The sequence below is a fragment of the Oncorhynchus clarkii genome, chromosome 7, assembly GCF_045791955.1.
Source record: "Oncorhynchus clarkii lewisi isolate Uvic-CL-2024 chromosome 7, UVic_Ocla_1.0, whole genome shotgun sequence".
Taxonomy (NCBI): domain Eukaryota; kingdom Metazoa; phylum Chordata; class Actinopteri; order Salmoniformes; family Salmonidae; genus Oncorhynchus; species Oncorhynchus clarkii.
This window is the reverse complement of record NC_092153.1, coordinates 58,224,694-58,247,576: the sequence shown is the minus strand read 5'-3', so window position 1 is coordinate 58,247,576 and position 22,883 is coordinate 58,224,694. Positions and strand designations below refer to the sequence as shown.

Sequence of the window (22,883 nt, the reverse complement as noted above, 5' to 3'; positions counted from 1 at the left end):
TTGTGTAAGTGTTGTTATGATGACCTAACCAGTCCTTTCTATCTCTCACCCCTGCCCCTCATACCCTGATGCCACTAGAGGTACATCACTAATGACTTACTACAACTACTTTTTGCACTAATACTAAAACATTACTACTACTACTATCAACTAAGTCTACTTCAAGTCTGTATATATAGCACTACTTTTACCATTGCCCTATGTGATGTTGTGGGGTTCTTGTTTAAAAGTTTGTGTTTTGACTGTCATTGTGGTCAGCGTTGTCTTCTCCCCCTGTCATGGGCCTGAATTATGGATGACTGTGTTTTACAGGGAGCCAAAGGAGACAAGGGCGACGAAGGCACTCCCGTAAGTCACAATCTCTCCATCCATCTCTCTACATCTCTCTCTCTTTCTCTCTCTCTCTCTCTCTATCTCTCTCTCACTCTTATCTAGTTCCATTCAAAGTTTTTCATGTTTGAATGCCACTTCTCCCTCTCTGGCTCCCATTCTCTGTATTAGATGAAGCATGCATTAACTTAATTGGTGAATGAGAGATGTGTATCGTCATATGATTTAGTCACGCTTCAGACCCTCTTTTCATCTGACAGGGGATTGATGGAGACTAGAGACAAGAGCAGATGCATCGCATTTGTCTGTTTCTATGTTTTCCTCTCCTCCTCCTTCTCCCTCTTCCTCTCCCCAATTGGTCTCTCTCATCTTCTCTGTTCTCTCTCCTTCCACCAGGGGGAGTCTGGTCTACCAGGGAAGGCAGGGGAGAGAGGAGTACGGGTGAGTAGTCACGAATGTGTCACATACAACTATGAAACGTAAAAATATTGCCTTTTATGCCCTCTTTTCAGAATGGTCTCGCTGTACTGTATATGGTGATTGGTCACTAATGTAGGTCATGATGAACCACAGGAAACCTTTCTTACGTGATCTGAAGTGAATGTTTTGAGGACAGATGAAACCCTGGCGAAGACAGCTTAGTTAAACCCATTTGCATGGGTGTGCAGCTTTTTTTATTATTTTTTCTAAGATGTTTTGAGGACTGCCATAGTAACTAAGCACATAATCTGTGTGTTTTTTCCCCCCGTCCTTAGGGTCTGTCGGGTCAGCCTGGGCGAGCAGGGGAGAAGGGAGACCTGGGAGACTCTGGAGCGCACGGACGCAACGTGAGACACATGTTTATGTGACAACGTGACACCCCTCTGACAGTTGTATCTGATATACTGTCTGTGTCTTCTGTGTAATAGTTATCGAGAGAGAGGATGACATGTGGGATGCATGTTTGTGACACCTGTTTGTCAGTCATTCACATGACACTCTTCTGCCAGATTGATCTGATACTGTCTGTGTCAGTATTTGTGCTGGTTTCTGTGTGTAATACAGTAGCAGTGAGTCAGTTGGTGTCTGTGTGATCCTGTGTGTGTGTGTGATGTGTGTCTTCCACAGGGCAGCCCAGGATCTATTGGACCAAGAGGAGAGAAAGGAGTTGAGGTCAGAGGTTAATCTGTTTGTTGTCTTATCTCATCTGACATAATAGTTCCAATCTACACCGATTAACAACACTTGTTTGTTGACACAATAGGGAGCTCAAGGCCTCCCAGGACCTCCAGGGAACATGGTGAGTCCTGATAAGATTCTAACTCTTTTTAAAATAATAATATGGTAATTTATCAGAGGCTAAATGCGACACTCAGTCAACACATATAGCCTTTATGGGAATCATACCAAACAAATGGTGTTACGAGCACCAAACTCCAACTGAATAAGCCATCAGAACCACATACCGTAGCTAGTTGGTTATCTAACACCCACTCTATCTCTCTGTTTGTCTATCTCTAACTTCTACAGCGCGATATAGAGCAAAAGCTTAAAGGAGAAAGAGGAGAAAAGGTATGTAACACTGTAAAAACACATTTTTGTATGCAGTGGGGCAAAAAAAGTATTTAGTCAGCCACCAATTGTGCAAGTTCTCCCATTTAAAAATATGAGAGAGGCCTGTAATTTTCATCATAGGTACACTTCAACTATGACAGACAAAATGAGAAGAAAAAAAATCCAGAAAATCACATTGTAGGATTTTTTATGAATTTATTTGCAAATTATGGTGGAACATAAATATTTGGTCACCTACAAACAAGCAAGATTTCTTGCTCACAGACCTGTAACTTCTTCTTTAAGAGACTCCTCTGTCCTCCACTCGTTACCTGTATTAATGGCACCTGTTTGAACTTGTTATCAGTATAAAAGATACCTTACAACCTCAAACAGTCACACTCCAAACTCCACTATGGCCAAGACCAAAGAGCTGTCAAAGGACACCAGAAACAAAATTGTAGACCTGCACCAGGCTGGGAAGACTGAATCTGTAATAGGTAAGCAGCTTGGTTTGAAGAAATCAACTGTGGGAGCAATTATTAGGAAATGGAAGACATACAAGACCACTGATAATCTCCCTCGATCTGGGGCTCCATGCAAGATCTCACCCCGTGGGGTCAAAATGATCACAAGAACGGTGAGCAAAAATCCCAGAACCACACGGGGGGACCTAGTGAATGACCTGCAGAGAGCTGGGACCAAAGTAACAAAGCCTACCATCAGTAACACACTACGCTGCCAGGGACTCAAATCCTGCAGTGCCAGACGTGTCCCCCTGCTTAAGCCAGTACATATCCAGGCCTGTCTGAAGTTTGCTAGAGAGCATTTGGATGATCCAGAAGGAGATTGGGAGAATGTCATATGGTCAAATGAAACCAAAATATAACTTTTTGGTAAAAACTCAACTTGTCGTGTTTGGAGGACAAAGAATGCTGAGTTGCATCCAAAGAACACCATACCTACTGTGAAGCATGGGGGTGGAAACATCATGCTTTGGGGCTGTTTCTCTGCAAAGGGACCAGAACGACTGATCCGTGTAAAGGAAAGAATGAATGGGGCCATGTATCGTGAGATTTTGAGTGAAAACCTCCTTCCATCAGCAAGGGCATTGAAGATGAAACGTGGCTGGGTCTTTCAGCATGACAATGATCCCAAACACACCGCCCGGGCAACGAAGGAGTGGCTTCGTAAGAAGCATTTCAAGGTCCTGGAATGGCCTAGCCAGTCTCCAGATCTCAACCCCATAGAAAATCTTTGGAGGGAGTTGAAAGTCCGTGTTGCCCAGCAACAGCCCCAAAACATCACTGCTCTAGAGGAGATCTGCATGGAGGAATAGGCCAAATTACCAGCAACAGTGTGTGAAAACCTTGTGAAGACTTACAGAAAACGTTTGACCTCTGTCATTGCCAACAAAGAGTATATAACAAAGTATTGAGATAAACTTTTGTTGACCAAATACTTATTTTCCACCATAATTTGCAAATAAATTCATTAAAAATCCTACAATGTGATTATCTGGATTTTTTTTTCTCATTTTGTCTGTCATAGTTGAAGTGTACCTATGATGAAAATTACAGGCCTCTCTCATCTTTTTATGTGGGAGAACTTGCACAATTGGTGGCTGACTAAATACTTTTTGGCCCCACTGTATATACAGCACAGCTCTCTCTCCCAGTCCACCTAACGGCCCAGTGTCTGACGTCACTTCCTGTGTCTAGGGGGATGCTGGCGATCCGGGAGAGCACGGGGGCAAAGGTCAGAAGGGCGAGACAGGGCCCTCAGGGGCCACTGGGCTGCGTGTGAGTAAGACCATGCTTACAAATCTAGTATCGTTGAGAAGCTTGAGCTTCCTGGCTAGTATACTGACCTGTGATGTCTGTCTGTCTGTCTGTTTGTGTGTATAATTCTTACCTTGTGTCTTCTCTCTGTCTCACCTTATCTGTTGTTTGTGTGTGTAGGGTCTTGAGGGACAACGTGGACCTTCAGGGGCAAGAGTAAGTCAGAGTCTGTCTGCCTGTTTCTGTCTAATCACTCTTTCCCTCTCTCTCTCCCTCTATCTCACTCATTGCACTTTCTTTCTATTTCTCCAGGGTGACACAGGAGAGAGAGGAGGCCCAGGAGAGAAGGTTTGAACAACACACTACAGTGACTTCTCACACAGGCTGATTTTCAATTGGACCCATCATGATAGGATATGGGACTCAAAACTGGCTGGTGATTGGCAGGTTACACTGTCCTTCATTCCACCGGATCCTGTTTCCCAGTCTGCAGATTCCCAGTGGGATGAAGCGCAGTGGGGCCAGCTCACAGCATCATCACAGCCTACAGAAGCACTGAATGAAAGACACAACATACTGCTGTATACACACATACTGTACATCCTAAAGAATACCTTACCATCAGAATTTCCAAACAATGAACTAACTCTGAGTAATGATGCTGGAGCACTGAACGTCTGACACAGTACAGTAGAGTAGTATCCTTTGTAAATAGTATTCAGGTCCAATACAAACCCAGTGCTGCTCTTATTCTGATCATACTGTATACATCATGTGTGTTCCTCTCTGTAGGGTGAGAGAGGTGCGTCTGGACTGGATGGACGCAACGGTTTGGATGGCAAACCAGGTGCACCAGGACCAGCCGGCCTGAGGGTCAGTACCTCTGTCTCTGTCATTACTTCAGCTGTAAAATACTCTGAGCATTACATAAGCATTACTGTGTCTAGATGTCTCTCAATAATTTCCCTTTGATGTTACAGGGAGAAGCAGGGAAACTAGGGGATCCAGGAAGAGATGTGAGTACCATTCATCCCTCGGGGTGCACAACCCCAGTCCCAGAGGGCTGCACTCTTGATGGTTTGTGTGTTTCTCTGGCGCTTTCATTAGTCTGTTAAAGTCAATGAGTGGAGCAAATTGAGAATGTTACCATTTGCCGAATCTGATCCTTGGAGAGGTCCCATTAAGAAGTGAGAAAGGACTTCAGGCTAGTGGAGGATTCTCTGTCTGTCTGGAGAATGGCGCTGGAATGTATAGCGGCTGTTTTACGGGCTCCTGACCAATTCTGCTATTTTTGCCCTGATCTTAACTTTTTTTGTACATAATGTTTCCGCCATCATTTCCTATGACCGAAAATAGCTTCTGGACATCAGAACAGCGATCACTAACCTCGATTTGGATGAAGATTTCTACTTCAACGAGTCGGCGACACAGGACATACTGCTCACCCCGGGCCAGGCCCTAATCCCCGACACTCAGAAGAGAAAGAGACGGCGATATAGAGGCCGACGTACAGGCATCCTGATGAAACTACGGCTGGCGAATGTACAATCACTGGAGAACAAACTGGACGGGCTCGGTTTGAGACTATCCTATCAACAAAACCTGAAGAGCTGTAGTATCCTATGTTTCTCGCAAACTTGACTGAACATGGACAAGGCAACACTGAACCATGCGTGAGAGCACCAGCTGTTCCGGATGACTGCGTGATCACACTTTCTGTAGCCAATGTGAGTAAGACCTTTAAACAGGTTAACATTCACCAGGTCACAGGGCCAGACAGATTCATTACCAGGATGCATACTCAGAGCATGCACTGACCAGCTGGACAGTGTCTTCACTGGCATTTTCAACCTCTCCCTGATCCAGTCTGTAATACCTACATGTTTCAAGCAGACCAACATAGTCCCTGTGCCCAAGAACGCCAAGGTAACCTGTCTAAATGACTATTGCCCTGTAGCACTCACATCTGTAGCCATGCTTTGAAAGGCTTGTCATGCCTCACATCAGCACCATCATCCCAGACACTCTGGACCCACAGCCCCAACAGATCCACAGATGACACAATCTCTATAACTCTCCACACTGCCATCTCCCACTTGGACAAAAGGAACCCCTTCATGAGAATGCTGTTCATTGACAACAGCTCAGCGTTCAACCCTGGGACTGAACACCTTCCTCTGCAACTGGATCCTGGACATCCTGACTGGACGCCCCAGGTGGTGAGGGTAAGCAACAACATCCACCACGTTGACCCCTGACACAGGGCCCCTCATAGGTGCATGCTTAGTCCCCTCCTGTACTCCCTGTTCACTCACGACTGCGTGGCCTCACAAGACTTCAACACCATCATTAAGTTTGCAGACGACACAACAGTGGCCTGATCACCGACAACGATGAGGCATCCTATAAGGAGGAGGTCAGAGACCTGACAGTGTGGTGCCAGGACATCAACCTGTCGGCAAGACAAAGGAGCTGATTGTGGACAACAGGAAAAAGAGGGTCAAACATGCCCCCATTCACATGCTTTAGTGGAGCGGGTCGAGAGCTTCAAGTTCCTCAGTGTCCACATCACTTAGGATCTATCATAGTCCAAACATACCAACACAGTCATGAAGAGGGCACGACAATGCCTTTTCCCCCTTAGGAGGCTGAAAAGATTTGGCATAGGCCCTCAGATCCTCAAAGTTCTACAGCTGCACCCTTGAGAGCATCTTGACTGGCTGCATCACTGTTTGGTATGGCAACTGCTTGGCATCCGACCGCAAGGTGCTACAGCGGGTAGTGTGGACAGCCTAGTACATCACTGGAGCCTCAATTACCTTCACCCCTGCACATGGACTCGGTACTGGTACCCTTTGTATATAGCCAAGTTATTGTTACTCATTCTGTATCTATTATTACTTTTATTATTACGTGTTTTCTATTATTTATTTTCTTTTCTTTCTCTCTGCATTGTTGGGAAGGGCCGTAAGTAAGCATTCCACTGTTAGTCTACACCTGTTGTTTACTTAGCATGTGACAAATAACATTTGATTTTCTATGATTTAGATTTGATATCTATCTATCTCTGTGCACTTAGTGTGTTTGAAGACTAGAGGATGCTGTGTGGTTTCAGCCCTCACCCCTCCACTCTGTCTGTCTGTCTGTCTGTCTGTCTGTCTGTCTGTCTGTCTGTCTGTCTGTCACCAGGGGCTGCCAGGACTGAGAGGTGCACAGGGCCTCCCAGGCCCTATTGGGCCTGCAGGAAATCCAGGCACACCTGTGAGTTTGCAAACACTCTCAACCGCACACTCACACATATGCACACACACACACACACACACACACACACACACACACACACACACACACACACACACACACACACACACACACACACACACACACACACACACACACACACACACACACACAAACAGCTAAGCACTTTTCTCATCACCCTAATTGGTGTGTTTTAGGGCAAAGCAGGAGAAGATGGAAAACCAGGGACTGCTGGGAAAATGGTAAGGGATCAGTCAGACCTCTAACATAGCAGGGCATTTTTATACTACACACACACACTACAGGCAATCATACCTCTGTTTGTTTGATAACAAATGGAATTGGATGCTATTCAGTGCTATTCATTATGAGCTTTATCACCAGTGAGTCCTATGTGTCTCTGTCTATCTGTGTGTAATTACCATTAGACATGTTTATCACATCCTCTGGTGAAAGTGCACTGATCAGATGGGAATGTGAGGCTTTTATTCCACCTGAGTGGCTGTGCTGCATAATGATTATGATTGTGTCCCATAGGGCTCTGGTCAAAAGTAGTGCACTATGTAGGGAATAGGGAGCCATTTGGGATGTAGCCTGTCTGCTTTTTAGTGTTAAGCGAAGAGGTAATGGGATGACCAGACAAAGCACCGGCAATACATTATCTATCTGACTGAGAGGCTCTGCTTGATACAACAGCATGCTGAGCTTTGATAAATGCGCATTTCAGCGTTGTTAGTATGGTAAGTTTGTTATTGTGTTGTGTTTTGCAGGGCGAGGATGGCGAACCGGGGGAAGATGGCAGGAAGGTCAGTGTTGGTCACGGCACTCAGGACTATTCTGTAAACTCTTTTTATTCCCTACAGTATTATTGACTGTATGTTTTGTTCATTCCATGTGTAACTCTGTGTTGTTGTATGTGTCAAACTGCTATGCTTTATCTTGGCCAGGTCACAGTTGCAAATGAGAACTTGTTCTCAACTAGCCTACCTGGTTAAATAAAGGTGTTCTCAACTAGCCTACCTGGTTAAATAAAGGTGTTCTCAACTAGCCTACCTGGTTAAATAAAGGTGAAATAAATAGTTCATAGTTGTAGTTAATGTGACTGTGATATTAATGATGTTTCTCTACCTTACAGGGTGACAAAGGAGAGGCTGGGGCTGCTGGAAGAGACGTTAGTAACTTGTTACCTTGTATCTTAATCTCTCCACTCTCGTTCTCTCGCTCTCTCTGTCTGAAAAATGTCCTTAATTCCTCCCCTGCTGTCTCTCTCTTCCTCTCTCTCCTTATTTCCCTCCGTCTTCATCAATCCTACTCTCCTCGGCTCCTTAGTGTCTCTCATTATCCCTCTTCTATTTTTTTCTCGTCTTCAATTCCAGTCAGAGTTTGTGTCTATTTAGCGTACTTTACTCTGACATTGATATTACCATCACAACCTGCCTTCTCGGTGGAATCAGTAGCACTCTAAGCGTCAGCCTTATAAATGCAACATTGTCTGATGATCAAGCCCTGCCTTTGAGCACCAGCAACTTCTGAGAGGGGATCCACAGGGGCACGAACTGCCACGGCTGTAGTTTCACGCGCAAATTGATATTAATCATCTCTAGGAAATCAGAGAAGATGATGAGGTGGATAGGGGGATATGGCTCACCTTGATTTCCTCCTTTCTAGTTCATGCCCCTTAAGAATGGAGTAATGTCTGTGCTGGTCTGAAGTGTGTGTGTATGCATTTGTGTGCTTGTGCATTTGTTCCAGGGCCGTGATGGGCTGAAGGGAGACCGGGGCCTTGCAGGGCCTACAGGGCCAACTGGTCTATCTGGGCCCCCAGGGGTTCCTGGCACCATCGGACCTCCAGGACAGGTACAGTACAGCCATATGGTTCTGCTTCTTCAAATATGTGTTTGTGTCACTTGTCTATGGTGCTATGGTTATACAGTAATCTCTCTCCCCTCTCTTCTCCCTCTCAGGTGGTCTATGTGAAGGGAGCGCCAGCACCATCTATCCCTGGCCCTCAGGGGCATACAGGAACCCCAGTGAGTTACTATGTTGAATATGAGCTGTGCATCATAGCATAGCCCGGTGTAGCAGTACTTGTCTCTAGTATGTTACTCTTGCACTCTGAATCACTGATAGTGATTCCCATATATCTGTGTCTCTCAGGGTGAGCCTGGAATCCCAGGGGCTGTAGGAGCCAGAGTAAGTTTGTCATCGTCTAAATCTTTATTCATATACATGGTCCAGGTCTCTCCATCCATCCATCCATCTGTCCTTTAGTCTGATCTCTGACCTCACACTCACCCTCTCACTCTTGTATTTCAGGGGGAGAAAGGAGCAGTGGGTGGTAAAGGTGAAAGTGTAAGTTTTTGTGTGTGCGTGTGTATGATTACATCTTGCATATTAATGAGCATACATGCTCTTTTCTGATTATCTGTGTGTATGGGTTTGTGAATCTTCGATAAAGGTTTAGGTGGGATGTGGGCGATAATACTGAGATGTTATTGACAGGGTGACCCTGGAGAGGACGGGAAACCGGGCAGGCCTGGAACAGCAGTGGTAAGACAACCTGACCTGCACAACCCAGAGGCCTGTCTGACTGACATACTGTACAAGAAGAGCCACAGACACACCACGTGTGTTCCGGAGCTTTTACATTATGCTAAGGATGCTACGATTTACAGCTGTTTTGGCATGCAGATTAGCTTCCGTTACACAAGTGTTAGCCAAATCATGTTCAGTAATAGGTATAAGCCCAACAAGTATGACTGTGTGCTATAGTCTCTCCTCCTTGACGCTGTTTGTGCTTCTCTCCTATCAGGATGTGCAGAAGGCCCTCTCTAACCTTGGGATTGAGGTAAGTGAATACTAAATCTTTGTAATGTGCTGTGACATTAAGTCATAGCTGTGTTGTGTAGATGAGTTCCCCTCATCTTGACCAAGCCTGGGTCGTATTCATTAGCCGTAGCAAAGTGTTTTAAAAATGGTTACAACTGGAAATGAAAACAATCAGTTCTCATTGGACACGTCCAGGTAGGCCCCCTCTGTTTCAATCCGTTTTCTTCAGTTTGATGCCTGTTGAATAAAACCTTGACATCTCTGTCCCTGTACTGCCTGTCTGTAGGTGCAGGACTTGAAGTTGGTTGTGGAGAGGAGGAATGTTCTGGTCAAGCCTGTGGTGGAGCAAGCTGAGAAGGGCCAGAGAGGAGACAAGGGAGAGGCCGGACAGAGAGGACCAGCAGGGATAGATGTGAGTGTGCGGGGGCAATTTGGGGCCGTTGTGTTGAATAGAGCTTATATCAAGACCCCCACACAAATGGTGTAGTAGAGTGAACTCAGACATTCTGTTAGTGTGCTTATTTGACCCATGATGTAATGTATATCTCTCTGTTTACTCTAAAATTGATTCTCTGTATGATTGCATAGATTTTGAAAACAATTATCATTTCTAGGAGAGTATGTGTAATTAATGTCTTTACTCGTTTGCATCTCAGGGTGCTCGCGGGCTGGCTGGGGAGAGAGGTGTGAAGGGAGAGCAGGGGGAACAGGGGCCTGTAGGGGCCACAGGACCCATAGGGAGGGCCATCGGAGAGAAGGGCCCAGTGGGGCCCCCGGGACAGGCTGGAGAGCCAGGAAAACCTGGAATACCTGGAGTACCAGGGAGAGCCGGAGAACTGGGAGAGGCTGGACGACCTGGAGATAAGGTGAGAAAGAGAAGGAAGGGAGGAAGGAGGGGTTCAAGGAGAGGGAGAAGAGAGGAGGAATATGAAAATAAAAAAAGAAGAGGAAGAGCATGTGAATGAGAGATGTTTCATGTGATTCCACTTTGAATTCAGGGGGATAGAGGAGAGAAAGGTGACAAAGGAGAGGATGTGAGTATATTCGTCACCACGATAATCATCATTCAATGTACTGTATATATGGATGTTGACATGCGCTTGACTGTTCTCATCAGGGGAAAAATGGGCTAGCTGGATTAGTGGGCCCACCTGGACTTAAGGTATGTCCCTGGCCTGAACACACTACTAATTTCTAATGAGTCGTCATTACAGTAGACATATCATTGTTTATCCAGAGGCTACTGTTTGGAGTGTGTTTAGTGAGGGGTGTACGTGTGTGTGTTTTAGGGTGCTTCTGCAGAAGAGGGTCAGGCTGGACTCCCCGGAGCAAGGGGGCCCCCTGGGGTCACAGGACCGAAAGGAGAGCCTGGTGCTTTAGGACCACAGGGATCCAAAGGAGACGGGGTGAGAACACCTAACCCAATATATTACAGTACTTCATTAGGCAGGCTTCATAGTGTTGCTGTGTTTAACCTGCTGTGTCTGTGGTTGTGTGTGTGTAACAGGGTATTGCAGGTCCCCGTGGAGATAAAGGCGACCGAGGTCCATCTGGAGAGCAGGGACGCAATGGCTTTCAGGTGAGTGTGTGCTGCCCTGACCAAAGTGTTGGCACTCCCTGATGCCAGGTTGTATTACCCTCTTCATTGTGTGATTATGGTTCTGCAGAGGTTGTCAAGACATTGTTGTAGTGGTAGCTAGTAGTAACCAGGTTGTTTTTTGGTCATTTCAGGGGACAGCAGGAGAACCTGGAAAACCGGGACAGGATGGGAAGCCGGTGAGAGAGGGGGGGGGGGGGGTGCATACTGTAGACTCATCTGTTTTTTAAGAGACAGCTTCCAGGAGACAGATCCCAGACTTCAAAAGAAAACACCGTTTTTAGTTCTTCAATAGCTTGGTTGTACTGTAGTTAAGCCGATAATGTTGTGTTTCAGACACAGTGATCATAAAATGTCCAACCATACAGTAGGTGAGTATGACAATCAATGATGATATGTAATCAGCCATGACTAACTAGGGCCCAGAGTGTCCCTGGTCTGGAGGAACTCAGGGCCCTAGTAGTCATAACATGTGCAGGAAGAGGAGAAAGATGGGTTGAAGGAGAAAGAGAACTGAAGGTGTGGAGAGGGAGAGAGAAGATAACTCACACTTCTTATTTCATCCCACAATGTTTCGGAGCAGGGTCCACAAGGGCCAGCTGGTCCTCAAGGCCGCTCAGTGAGTAACAATAACCCAGCCAGGCATCCTCCTTTTGGGCTGGTCCTGCATATGAAAGGCTGTGAGCGCTAGGCTGCCGATGGAGCTGATGGAGCTACTGTATCTGTTTTCTTTGGGCTGAGGCTACATATAACCTTTAGACAGTAACCTTTTGCAGCTCGGCTTCTAACTACCCCTCCCTCTTTCTTTTTACCTCCCCCTTTCAATATGTCTCCTTTTGATCTATGCTACTCCCTTTCTGTACCTCCCTCTCTTTTCAACACTTCAAACTACCTACTCTTTCCCTTCTTCCTCTCCCCATCCTTCTTCCTCTCCTCCCTCTCTGACTCTAGGGCCTGCCTGGGTTCCCTGGAGTGCTGGGCAGACCGGTAGGTTTTTTCTGTGCTGCTGGCTGGCATGTTTGTGACCCGTAGGAGGGGCTGGGGGGTGGGGTACATATTTCGGGAAGAAAGTGTACAGGGACAACGCACTGAAGCAGATGCGTTTGGAAGGGGGGGGGGGGGGTAGCCCTGGGAAATGGCATTGCAACATCATGTCAAGGGACGCTAGTATCAACAGAATCACCATCAACATACATACACGGTCACACAGTCCTCCACCTCACCATCATCTGCATTCATTTCTCCACTTTAATTCTCATTCATTGGTTTTAGGGCCCATCTCCCAGGGGACTGAAACTAGAGTTGGGCCTTGATAGGAGACTTGTGACATATTAATCTGGACCACTTGTTCCCAGAGCACCCCTGTCATACCCAAGATGTCTGGAATGTTTTATGTACAGTGGCGATTTCAACATGTAAATCTTTGATGGGGCAAAAAATAAACACTTGGGGATGCATACCAGCAAAGCCACAACACAACACTAAACAATACATTAATTGCACTATAACGGTGACAATTGAGATGTACAAACTATGGCATAAGGGGACGACAAGCAGCAATCCATAATTTTGATTAAGATATTAATGAGCGAGCTAGGACGGACATGGTCAATATAACTATTTGTTCAGCACTTTTGAAATGTACAGCGACAGAATTCAGAACATAGTCTGTTCTTACAGTGTTCTCCCTGTACACCAAGTCAGAACCGTAGGACAAACAAAGGGGGCATATAAGCAGACAATGAAAGCTCATACAATATTCAATGATTAAATTTCTCTAAAACAGGTTATAGGCTACATGTGCACCACCAAGTCAGAACAGTATTCAAAATTAATAGGGGGAAATAGATTAAATTATTCAGGTGAAGCACATGGGCTACTAACAGCTTACGACACAACATATACTTAGTATTACTTTCTGAGCTACGGTATACATATCTCTCTGGCATATTCCATCGTTTATGCAGTAGCATACAATACATTTTTGGACTCACGTTGTTGTGCTGTGCTCACTTGAACAGGAAGGTGGTGCGGCGGTCCTTCGTGGTCAAATTTTGTCATCAAAGTCTGGCATTCCCTGGATTTATGGTGCTTTCAAGACAACTGGGAACTTGGGGGAAAAAACTAGGTAAAATCATGATGACATCAATGATCTTCAGGTAGTAGCTCTACAAGGAGGCCCGAGTTCCCGACTTACAATTCCGAGTTGGATGACTGTTCAAAACGTATTTTCCCAGTCGGAGCTAGTTTTTTTCCAGAGTTCCCAGTTGTCTTGAACTCACTAAAGTCAGATATTCCAGTTCCGAGTTAATAGATGTTTTGAGCGCGGCAGAAATCATGCTGGACCGACAGCATGGCCAATGTTGAATGTTTACAATTTTAAGCTTGGAAAAGAGACCCGTACACCTAGAACTGAGACCAATGCTTGCAGTTAGCCACGAATTGCTTCCAAACCACTCATTGTTGAATTTGCGATTTCCAACTTGTTGTGTAATGTTGATGTCCAATGGCCAATTAGCACCGATACTTTTTTATCTATAATTTCGCTTCATTATTTATTTTCATATGACAAGGATTAAAAAAGATTATCCCAGTAGATTGTCAATTTGATTCATGATGATGACTGCTAGCTAAGATTTTGAAAGTATGATGTTGACATGATCAATTCTAATCAAAGCAACTGTAGATATAAAGTCATTTGATGTAATTTTATCTGTGGCCAATGACCTTGAGCCTTATTGGATGGGCACTTTTAACTCTATGGCAGCACTCAAGGGCCTGAATTTTCGAGCTCTACCCTTAGATTTGGCAGTGACGGAGTGTCCCCATGAGTGACAGAACACTGAGCCAATAACAGCGCAACTAGAGAACATTACCAACCCCTACACTCTCGATTTTCCACCACAGAAAACACTATCACGACTCAGGATATGACCCCCATGGAGACACAGGAGGCGGATAGTACAGTTCTCAGATTATTTATTGTAAACATGGGGCAGGCAAAGGGCAGGTCGAGGACAGGCATGGGGTTGTGATCGGGTCAGAGTCAGGCAGGTACAGGATGGCAGGCATGCTTAGAGTCAGGGCAGGCAGAGGTTCGTAATCAGGTCAGAGTCAGGCAGGTACAGGACGGCAGGCAGGCTCAGGGTCAGGGCATGCAGAATAGTCAGAACCGGGAAAACTAGGAAACAGAACTTGAGAAACGGGAAGACTGGAATGCACGCTGGTAAGACCTGACAAGACGAACTGGCAACAGACAAACGCATGTATAAATGCACCGGGGAAGATTGGTGGCACCTGGAGGGGGGTGGAGACAAGCACAAAGACAGGTGAAACAGATCAGGGTGTGACACTGAGCTAGGCTGAAACACCTGCATTTTGGAGCTGCCTTACTCAAGAAGGCAAAAAAGAAGCCATGTTTGTAATATTTGTATATATTTTTTACATTGTTTTCAAACTGATATCACCCTGAAGAAGGCACAGTGATGCCAAAACGTTGATAAATACTCAATACATTTCTGGGAGTTTATATATGTGTGCAACTTTATTTTGATAGTTAATAGTTTATTTGCCGTTAGTCAGCGCCAGCTCATATTTTTTATTCTGCAAACTGATATATGACACGTATTAATGATGAATAGAAACAACCATTTAAACCCCCTTTCTTCAAAAGTAAGAAAGGAGAAAGCATTTACAGTTATGTAATTCTTTGTTATGAAACTATTATAATTTATTCAAGTGTATTAGAAATAATATAATTCTTTGTTGAAAACAGGCAAACCCCCCTTTTTTTAAAAAAAATGTGTGGCTCAAAACAGGTGGGGCTCTGCGCGTCGCCACTGTTTATGTATTAAACACCACACATCTTTACCTGAGATAAGAGAATAGATGACAAACACTAGCATACCATAGCAAAGATCAAATGGACATAATTGGGTATATAGTGAATACTGAAAAAGAATACATGCTCGTCAGATATTTAACAGATGTATTTTGCATTTGAGAGGCTTAAGTCTGCTGGCTTTTTGTGCATGTGGCTTCACCTGCTCTGTTGTCTGCTTCTCAGCTCTCCCAAAGCACTGTTTGCACATTATATAACATGTGTGTTTCTTTGTATTGTGAATGTGTATGCAGTTGTGTATTGTGTCTATGTAGTTTGGAGTTGTGTATTGTGTCTATGTAGTTTGGAGTTGTGTATTGTGTCTATGTAGTTTGGAGTTGTGTATTGTGTCTATGCAGTTGTGAGTTGTGTGTGTGTGTAAACATTTTTGGGGGGTTGTTGTATGTACTGTGTATGCACTTGTTTATGTGTGTATGTGTCTTTGTGTATTGTAACTTGCATCATGCTTGTGTCATTCTGTGTGTGTGCTATGTCTTGGTCATGTGAATCCAGCATGCTCTTGTCTCTTGTTTGCAGGGGAACCCTGGAGAACCTGGAATTAGAGGATCAACTGTAAGTATGATAATCTCCTCTCTGACACACACACATACACACACACACACACACACACACAGCGCTGTAAGTATACTGATACTATCGGTTTGTAATTGTAGGGTCCGATCGGTACCAACGGGCCTCCAGGTCCACCAGGGGTCAAGGTGAGATCATCTTCCATGTCATTTCCATGTAAATGGACAATAAAGTATGTTGTATCCTGTCTTCCATAATAAATACCTACCTATTTATTCTCTGTGCCAGCTCTGATGCATTGATTAGTGTATATATGGCTTAGGCTATTGTAGCTTAGTATTACGCCACTGGAATGATATGATAATTTTAAGTGTATACGGTACCCTTCTCTTCTGAGAGTGTGTTTTTATCTCTGACAGGGTAATCAAGGAGTGCCTGGGGTTGGCGTTCAGGTGACACTTGTTTTATGTGTTATATTATATATTTTGTCTTCTACTACGTTTTATGAGTTGTATATATTCCTGTTGTTTATTGCCTCAGTGTTTAGGCAACTACTCACCCATTCACAGTCAAAGACACAGAGCTTTATAATAATCTACTTGAATTGAATCTCCTGTTCCACAGGGACTGTCTGGTCCCCAAGGCAGCATGGGATTGCCGGGACCTGCAGGGCCTCCCGGAGCTGTGGTACGTCAAAACATCAGTCATCTATAAACCAACTCTCATACTGGAGATTGTTGCAGGCTAAACTGCTGCTCTAGTATATTCCCATTGGACTGGGGATCCCTTGTATGCTCACACTTACCATTTAGGCCTACAGTAATTCAACAGGCCATTGACACAGTAATGTGTGTTTAATATTTTATGATGTATTGTAATGATACTCTTCCCAGGGTCCGTCAGGACCTCCAGGTCTGCCGGGACAGACGGTGAGTACAGCAGCTCCATGGGATTCACAGCTCACATACTGTAGAGCAAACACACACACACCTCCATCACCACCATAATTAACACACACCAATCAATTTACACACATCAGTTCTGGTGGTGACATGCAGTGTGTGTCTCTCCATAGGGCGAGGGGGGCAAGCCAGGGGTCCCAGGAAGAGATGGAATACCTGGAAAAGAGGGAACACCAGGGTTGCCAGGCAAACAGGTATCTACTGTATGGTATCTGACTCTTCATGTTTATAGCATGTCTTATGACATGCAGTGTGGATATGTCTTTGATAATGATTTTCAGGCTGCTGATTTTGTTCTTTATCAAACGTCCTGCCCTCTTCCCGCCTTCAGGGTATCGCTGGACCAATGGGCTCCACAGGGTTGAAAGGGGAGCAGGGGGACAGTGGCCCCCCAGGAAAGGTGAGTGAGAGGATCAGGTAGGTGATGTGAGTTTGGATTGAGTTCTCCTTCAGGCTAATTCAGAGTCCACAGCCGCAGAGCCGCAATTGTCCATTGTGAGACCGCACAGCCCGACCGCGCACCTCCCCCAAAATGCCCAACCAACGCAGCTCCAGTTCCTATTTTCATTTTATTTTTGACCCTTTATTTAATTAGGCAAGTCAGTTCAAAACAAATTCTTATTTACAATGACGGCCTAACCCGGACGACGCTGGGCCAATTGTGCGCCACCCTATGGGAATCCCAATCACGGCCGGTTGTGATACAGCCTGGACTCGAACCAGGGTCTGTAGTGATGCCTCTAGCACTGAGATGCAGTGCCTTAGACTAGAGGTCGACCTATAATGATTTTTCAACGCCGATACCGATTATTGGAGAACCAAAAAAAAGCAAATACCGATTAATCGTCCGATATTTATATATATATTTGTAATAATGACAATTACAATAATACTGAATGAATAATGAAAACCTTTATTTTAACTTAATATAATACATAAATAACATCTATTTAGTCTCAAATAAATAATGAAACATGTTCAATTTGGTTTAAATAATGCAAAAAACACAGTGTTGGAGAAGAAAGTAAAAGTGCAATATGTGCCATGTAAAAAAGCTAACGTTTAAGTTCCTTGCTCAGAACATGAGAACATATGAAAGCTAGTGGTTCAATATTCCCAGTTCTTCAATATTCCCAGTTAAGTAGTTTTAGGTTGTAGATATTATTAAAGGAATTATGACACGTCGACTATTTCTCTCTATACCATATACCTTTGACTATTGGATGTTCTTATAGGCACTTTAGTATTGCCAGCCTAATCTCGGGAGTTGATAGGCTTGAAGTCATAAACAGCTCAATGCTTGAAGCATTGCTAAGCGCTGCTGGCAAACGCAGTAAAGTGATGTTTGAATGAATGCTTACGAGCCTGCTGCTGCCTACCACCGCTCAGTCAGACTGCTCTATCAAATATCAAATCATGGACTTAATTATAATATAATCAACACAGAAATACGAGCCTTTGGTCATTTAATATGGTCAAATCCGTAAACTATAATTTCGAAAACAAAATGTTTATTCTTTCATTGAAATACAGAACCGTTCCGTATTTTATCAAATGGGTGGCAACCCTATGTCTAAATATTGCTGTTACATTGCACAACCTTCAATGTTATGTCATAATTATGTACAAATCTGGCAAATTAATTATGGTCACACAGTTCGCAACGAGCCAGGCGGCCCAAACTGTTGTATATACCCTGACTCTGCTTGCACTGAGCGCAAGAGAAGTGACACAATTTCCTTAGTTAATATTGCCTGCTAACATTGATTTATATAAAATAAATATGCAGGTTTTAAAAAAATGATTTTAAGAAAGGCATTGATGTTTATGGTTAGGTACATTTGTGCAGGGAATGCACTTTTGTTAAATCATCATCCGTTTGGCAAAGTTTAATTAGGCTGTGATTTGATGATAAACTAGCAGGCACCGCATTGATTATATGCAACGCAGGACAAGCTAATTAACCTAGTAATATCATCAACCATGTGTAGTTAACTAGTGATTATGTGAAGATTGATTATTTTTTACAAGATAAGTTTAATGCTAGCTAGCAACTTACCTTGACTCCTTGCAGCCACAAGATCCTTTTGACGCTGCCCTCGCGTAACAGGTAGTCAGCCTGCCACGCAGTTTCCTCGCGAATTGCAATGTAATCGGCCATAATCGGCATCCAAAAAGGCCGATTACCGATTTGTTATGAAATCTTGAAATCGGCCCTAATTAATCAACCATGGCGTTTAATTGGTCGACCTCTACCTTAGACCGCTGTGCCACTGGGGAGCCCTATTCATTTGAATATGGTGATGGTTGGAGAAATTGTTTGAGCTGTGCTGAGAAATCTAAAAGTATGAAAGCCAATGGTCCAATATTCTACAACACTGCTGTGTGGACTGTACATATTGTGGACTCTGATAAGTAATTCATTCAGAAGCTCCAGCTGCACATTTATCCCTCTTTTCTTTACTGTAAATGGCCATGACTCATATCCTCTTTTTACAACATCTCTCCAAATCAAAGAAGAGGTAATTACTGGCATGAATAGGAGGGCGGAGACACATGTAAACATACGCATACAATGACACACCAATGCTCAAGCATATACTGTATGTGCACTTGTAAAGGATGTCACGCTGCTCTTACCAAGGCTCAAATCCAGGACCTCTACCTTGCTAGCACAAGTGACCTCCCCCTCAAGTGTCTTATCAGTCAGTGCCATGCGAAAAGCTAGCAATTCTGCGGCGAAAGTGGCGACATTTCAGGCTGAGGGAGTAAGTTTCACACATCCCCATGTGCTACACATGCATGCATGCATGCACACACACAGCATATGTTTAGTATCCTTGTTGAAACCAAACATTTATTTCCAATCAAAATCCTGTTTACCTAACCCTAACTCTAACCCCAACTCCTAAACCTGACCCATAAACCCAAACATAACCCCTAAGCCTAAAATAGCCTTATGGGGACCTGGGAAATGTCCTCACAAGGGGACTGTTCTTTGTTTTACAATCCTTGCAGGGACTTTTGGGGGTTTCCGGTACCCATGAGGATAGTAATACAAACCCACACACACGCACTCACATTATTCGCCGGATGCTTTAGCAGGATGTAATACGGTTCAGGAGAAAAGCTTTTGAACAGACGAGATGTACTGTACTAACCAAATGACACTCCCGTTCATGGGATGCTCTAATGAAGGTCAAAAGGCCAAAACAGTAGCATAATAAAAAATGATATTTTGAAAACATAGTGGGGTGGGAGTTCTCAATTTTTTACTATTGCTGTCCATCTTCAGTGAATTTTCAAACAACCTAATCCAGATGTTTGAGTTTCACGTCAACTTCTCCCTCCATCCATCCCCTTTACAGGCTGTAGCAGGACCCCCTGGTGTGAAAGGAGCACAGGTGAGTGGTTGTCATGGTTACTATTCGGTTGTGGTAACATCCGGTTAGTGTTGACTACAACCTCGCCCTGTTGAACCAGTGTATGAAGGCACAATAGACACAACTCAGAACCAGTGAATCACCATACTGAATCATAGGCCAACAAACAGACGTATTGTAGACGGCTTTGACTTGAGCAGAATGGTATGGGGTGGTTTAGCGGTTAGGGCCGCTGAGCACAATCACATATGCCATGTTGGCGTGGGTTCAAATCCGGCCCACTGTCTCTCATCTTTCCTGTCTCCCTCTAAGTAGGCTGTGATTCGTGAGGAACTAGGTGCAATGGATTAGGATGGAACAGAGTTTAATGTAATGGACTGTCTGTTGGTTGTGATTGGTTCAGGGACCTGCTGGTGTGACCTTACCTGGGACAATGGGAGAGAGAGGGCTGCCAGGGCTACGGGTAGGTCTGCTTGGTTGAACCAGTTATTTACATCAGCTATTATTCAGGCATTTGCTATACAGATTACCAAACATGAACAAGAATGTTTAGGGATTTCTGGGTTACCACGTGTTTCTAAAGTTGTATTTTTCTAAAATGTTTGTCCTTTAGGGTGAGAGGGGGGACAAGGGTCCTGCAGGCATCAAAGGGGACAGGGTGAGTAATGTCACATAATACAACATTAGTCGACATTCACAGACACTACATTATGACAGTGATAAGGGAAATTATTGTGTGTCTGTCTGTTTCTGTGTCTTGTTGAAATAGGGCCCTGCTGGTGAAAATGGTGAGCCTGGAGAAGATGTGAGTCACCTTTTGACATTTTGTAATATCAAATATTTAATGTCTAACAGATGTCAGTCTTACTTACTTCTCCATCCACTTTGTCTCATTTAGGGGGGCAGAGGACATGCAGGGCCTAAAGGAGACAAGGTAATGCAAATCACCAGCTGATTCCTCGTGTCTGTGTTTCCCTGGCTGCTAACCATGTGACAGTACTAACAGGATTTGTGTTGCAGGGAGAGAGAGGCATCGGACTGGCAGGGCCTCCTGGTCAGCTGGGACCTCAAGGGTTAAAGGTTACTATCATACTGAATGTTCTCATAAACACAAATCACATATGTAGCTATGTTCATATTAACATCAAATCAAATGTTATTTATCACGAGCTGAATACAACACCTTACAGTGAAACACTTACTTATAAGCCCTTTACCAACAATGCAGTTTTAAGAGAAGAAATAAGTGTTAAGTAAAAAATGGATGAATAACAAATAATTAAAGAGCAGCGGTAAAATAACAGTAGTGAGGCTATATACAGGGGGTACCGGTACAGAGTCAATGTGGAGGCTGTATACAGGGGGTACCGGTACAGAGTCAATGTGGAGGCTATATACAGGGGGTACCGGTACAGAGTCAATGTGGAGGCTGTATACAGGGGGTACCGGTACAGAGTCAATGTGGAGGCTGTATACAGGGGGTACCGGTACAGAGTCAATGTGGAGGCTATATACAGGGGGTACCGGTACAGAGTCAATGTGGAGGCTATATACAGGGGGTACCGGTACAGAGTCAATGTGGAGGCTATATACAGGGGGTACCGGTACAGAGTCGATGTGGAGGCTATATACAGGGGGTACCGGTACAGAGTCGATGTGGAGGCTATATACAGGGGGTACCGGTACAGAGTCGATGTGCGGGGGCACCGGTTAGTCGAGGACAAATGCAAACTTATCAGTTTCTGCTCTTCTACAGTGAATGTGAACCCCTGTGTGTTTGTGTTTTAGGGAGACACAGGACTCCCGGGCCCAGCAGGTCCTCCAGGAGCCCGTGGCATAGCAGGGACCCCTGGTCTGGCCGGCCTGAGAGGAGAGAACGGAACCCCAGGACCCCCAGGACCTCTAGGACCCAGGGTGAGAGGGCCTATATCGCCACGGTAGTTGGGTGACTGGTGTGGTCTTGTCTTGTTAGCCCTACTCTGTGTTGTATGATTATGTTGTCTCATCTCCAGGGTCTCCAAGGCTTTGCTGGTCAGGCAGGGACCCCTGGAGGTCCTGGGCCCCCTGGACCCACCGGCCTAGTTGTAAGTATCCTTTACATTGCATCATGATGACTTAATTGAGTGTGTGTGAGCGAGAGAGACAAATAAATATATAATATATTTAAGCAATAAGGCCCGATGGGGTGTGGTATATAGGGCTGTTCTTAAGCATGACGCAACGCAGAGTTCCTGGATACAGCCCTTAGCTGTGGTATATTGGCCATATACCACAAACCCCCGAGGTTCCTTATTGCTATTATAAACTGGTAACCAACATAATTAGAGCAGTAAAAATAAATGTTCTGTCATACCCGTGGTATACGGTCTGATAGTTTCTTATAGATAGCCTAGCGGTTAGAGCATTGTGCCAGTAACCGCAAGGTTGCTAGTTTGAATCTCTGAGCCCGCTAGGTGAAATCTGTCGATCTGCCCCTTAGCAAGGCACTTAACCCTAATTGCTCCAGGGTCAAAAACACATTTCCTTTTCACACCAGTACAGGTTACACACGTGTACAGTACATGTTTGAAGCAGGACAAATGTAAGCCCCCATGTTTGACATTTGATTTAGCAGATGCTGTTATCCAAAGTGACTTATAGTCATGCATGCATATACTTTTTATGTATAGGTGGCCCAGGGAATCAAACCCACTATCCTGGTGTTGCAAGAGCCATGCTCTTCCAACTGAGCTACAGAGGACCAAGGAGAGAGCAAGACTTGTGTGTTTGTGTTATACTGAACATGAACACTAACAG

The 22,883-nt window shown here is 44.6% G+C and overlaps 1 protein-coding gene across 1 annotated transcript in view; it reads left to right on the top strand.

The window, feature by feature from the left end:
• The window catches only part of LOC139412634 (collagen alpha-1(VII) chain-like), a 115,595-nt gene that overhangs the window by 77,918 nt on the left and 14,794 nt on the right, over positions 1-22,883 (top strand). The window contains exons 48-91 of the mRNA XM_071159319.1: positions 313-348; positions 727-771; positions 1,086-1,157; positions 1,438-1,482; positions 1,574-1,609; positions 1,840-1,881; positions 3,585-3,665; positions 3,825-3,860; positions 3,957-3,992; positions 4,437-4,517; positions 4,625-4,660; positions 6,834-6,905; positions 7,103-7,147; positions 7,676-7,711; positions 8,041-8,076; positions 8,658-8,762; positions 8,870-8,935; positions 9,063-9,098; positions 9,222-9,257; positions 9,408-9,455; positions 9,718-9,753; positions 10,021-10,146; positions 10,391-10,600; positions 10,733-10,768; positions 10,852-10,896; positions 11,024-11,140; positions 11,242-11,313; positions 11,466-11,510; positions 11,915-11,950; positions 15,749-15,784; positions 15,886-15,930; positions 16,162-16,194; positions 16,367-16,429; positions 16,636-16,671; positions 16,818-16,898; positions 17,036-17,104; positions 20,073-20,108; positions 20,491-20,550; positions 20,701-20,745; positions 20,857-20,892; positions 20,986-21,021; positions 21,108-21,167; positions 21,876-22,001; positions 22,100-22,171. Coding sequence (XP_071015420.1) covers positions 313-348; positions 727-771; positions 1,086-1,157; positions 1,438-1,482; positions 1,574-1,609; positions 1,840-1,881; positions 3,585-3,665; positions 3,825-3,860; positions 3,957-3,992; positions 4,437-4,517; positions 4,625-4,660; positions 6,834-6,905; positions 7,103-7,147; positions 7,676-7,711; positions 8,041-8,076; positions 8,658-8,762; positions 8,870-8,935; positions 9,063-9,098; positions 9,222-9,257; positions 9,408-9,455; positions 9,718-9,753; positions 10,021-10,146; positions 10,391-10,600; positions 10,733-10,768; positions 10,852-10,896; positions 11,024-11,140; positions 11,242-11,313; positions 11,466-11,510; positions 11,915-11,950; positions 15,749-15,784; positions 15,886-15,930; positions 16,162-16,194; positions 16,367-16,429; positions 16,636-16,671; positions 16,818-16,898; positions 17,036-17,104; positions 20,073-20,108; positions 20,491-20,550; positions 20,701-20,745; positions 20,857-20,892; positions 20,986-21,021; positions 21,108-21,167; positions 21,876-22,001; positions 22,100-22,171 — 2,583 coding nt within the window. The remainder of the gene's footprint in view (positions 1-312; positions 349-726; positions 772-1,085; positions 1,158-1,437; positions 1,483-1,573; positions 1,610-1,839; positions 1,882-3,584; positions 3,666-3,824; positions 3,861-3,956; positions 3,993-4,436; positions 4,518-4,624; positions 4,661-6,833; positions 6,906-7,102; positions 7,148-7,675; positions 7,712-8,040; positions 8,077-8,657; positions 8,763-8,869; positions 8,936-9,062; positions 9,099-9,221; positions 9,258-9,407; positions 9,456-9,717; positions 9,754-10,020; positions 10,147-10,390; positions 10,601-10,732; positions 10,769-10,851; positions 10,897-11,023; positions 11,141-11,241; positions 11,314-11,465; positions 11,511-11,914; positions 11,951-15,748; positions 15,785-15,885; positions 15,931-16,161; positions 16,195-16,366; positions 16,430-16,635; positions 16,672-16,817; positions 16,899-17,035; positions 17,105-20,072; positions 20,109-20,490; positions 20,551-20,700; positions 20,746-20,856; positions 20,893-20,985; positions 21,022-21,107; positions 21,168-21,875; positions 22,002-22,099; positions 22,172-22,883) is intronic.